The sequence below is a fragment of the Phalaenopsis equestris genome, unplaced genomic scaffold (assembly GCF_001263595.1).
Source record: "Phalaenopsis equestris unplaced genomic scaffold, ASM126359v1 Scaffold000414, whole genome shotgun sequence".
Taxonomy (NCBI): domain Eukaryota; kingdom Viridiplantae; phylum Streptophyta; class Magnoliopsida; order Asparagales; family Orchidaceae; genus Phalaenopsis; species Phalaenopsis equestris.
Genome location: NW_018164855.1, coordinates 846,651 through 848,351, shown reverse-complemented (window position 1 = coordinate 848,351; position 1,701 = coordinate 846,651). Strand labels below are relative to the sequence as shown.

General features: G+C 37.6%; 1 protein-coding gene across 1 annotated transcript in view; it reads left to right on the top strand.

Annotated features, from left to right (window-relative positions):
• Positions 1-484, top strand: part of LOC110027119 — a 3,117-nt gene extending 2,633 nt beyond the window's left edge. The window contains exon 2 of the mRNA XM_020728415.1: positions 406-484. Coding sequence (XP_020584074.1) covers positions 406-484 — 79 coding nt within the window. The remainder of the gene's footprint in view (positions 1-405) is intronic.
• The last annotated feature ends 1,217 nt before the right edge of the window (positions 485-1,701 follow it).

Genomic DNA, 1,701 nt, shown 5'->3' with positions numbered 1-1,701 from the left:
CGGCCCCGGGATTGGCCGTCCCTTCCCCGCCGGCGGTATATGGTTTGGGAAACGTCCCTCGCATGGTTGATTCTCGAGGGGCTACCGTCATCCCGCAGCTAATGAGCTCAGCCGACGGTACACCATTAGCGACGCTTCCTTACCTAATGAGCATAACAAACACCCCTTCGAGCTCGAACGGCGGCGCTCAACCGGGTCTAGATTTGAATTTTGGTTTGATGGAGCCGGGAACTACTGAGTTGGGTAATCTGGAACAGATTAACTCCGGAAATTCAATAAAAAGGAAGGAACCAGAGTCTGGATGGGACTCTTACAACATTGGCTACAAACATTTGGCTTCATGGCACCGATGATTCTGAACTTTCTCAGTTCATTATAACATTAACTTCACTGCTTATTTTTCAGGGCTGCTCAACCTAAAGAAGCTCTTCACCTGACTATCGGTTTTCTGTTTAATATGACTGGCTCCCTTCGTAAACATTGATTGACGGGGCGAGTCGATCGATTCGTCTTCTTTCTTGTCGCCACTTTCTTCCAGGTATAAAAATTGAATAAGGCTCATTATATATGTACTTGTTTAGTATGATTGATTATTAAATCATATATCTATATATATATTCTTGTTCTTTTGTTATGGTGACCGGTCTTGCGAGTTGAAGGAGGGGATGGGATCTTCTATTTGTACATTTATCTTAAAATTTAGAGATGGTTCGGGGTGCCATCTTTGTCATGCAGTTTTTGAAATTACATACAAATCCACCTGAAACTTGCTATTTGCGAATCAACCAATCTCTGTCATGCAGTTTTCAAATTCTAACTCAAATATCAAAGTTCGCGGTTTTACCACAATACTTATCTTTCATTTTTATCAAATTGTCAGTAGTTTGATCGTGCTCGAGTAAATACACTGGTTCGGTAGTTAAAAAAGGTCATCTGGATGCTTAATTTGTAAATATGAATGTTTGGGTTGGTTTTTTATGTAATTTATCCCTTTCTTTGATGAGTCATTATGTGTTTATTTCTGAAAGATTACAATAAACATTGCTAAATTTGCTAATCTTGAGATTGTGGTGGTGCTTTTTAGTTGTGAAAGAAGTTAGCTTAGGGTTAGTGTAGCCTGATACGATTTTGTATGATTTGGATACATGCCACTTAATTCCTGTTTATTTCCATATCCGGCACGTTCATTTCAGTTTTTACATCTATGCCATCTTGACTGTTGTATTATTGAAATATTTAGTTGTTATGAATGTCAATAATGTGTTTTAAATTTGTTGAATCCAAAATTATTTGGGAAACACATCTTATGAATAGAAAGTTTTGTTAAGAAGTGATTATAGAGAGATAAGATAGTAGGGAACGATAAAAGAGAGTATAGCCTTTATTAATGATATGAAATTCCTATTTATAGGCGGAAGTCTATTATTACAAAAGTATGTATTGGTCCCATCATTGATTTTTTAGGGAAATTTTTTGATGGTTACAGAGTTATTAGTTTGTAATAAGATTGGGGACCGATTTGATCGATGATAATTTGTCGATTGTCAGGTGAGTCTTGACTTATCGATATCTAATTTGAACGAGAGCCTCCTATTGAACATCTTGAGGGTTAATCTCGGTCATGCGAAAAATCTTCTGGCACGTTCCGTCGATTACTCGAACAAGATGTCTTCCTTGCCAACATACAATTTAAAATGGTCG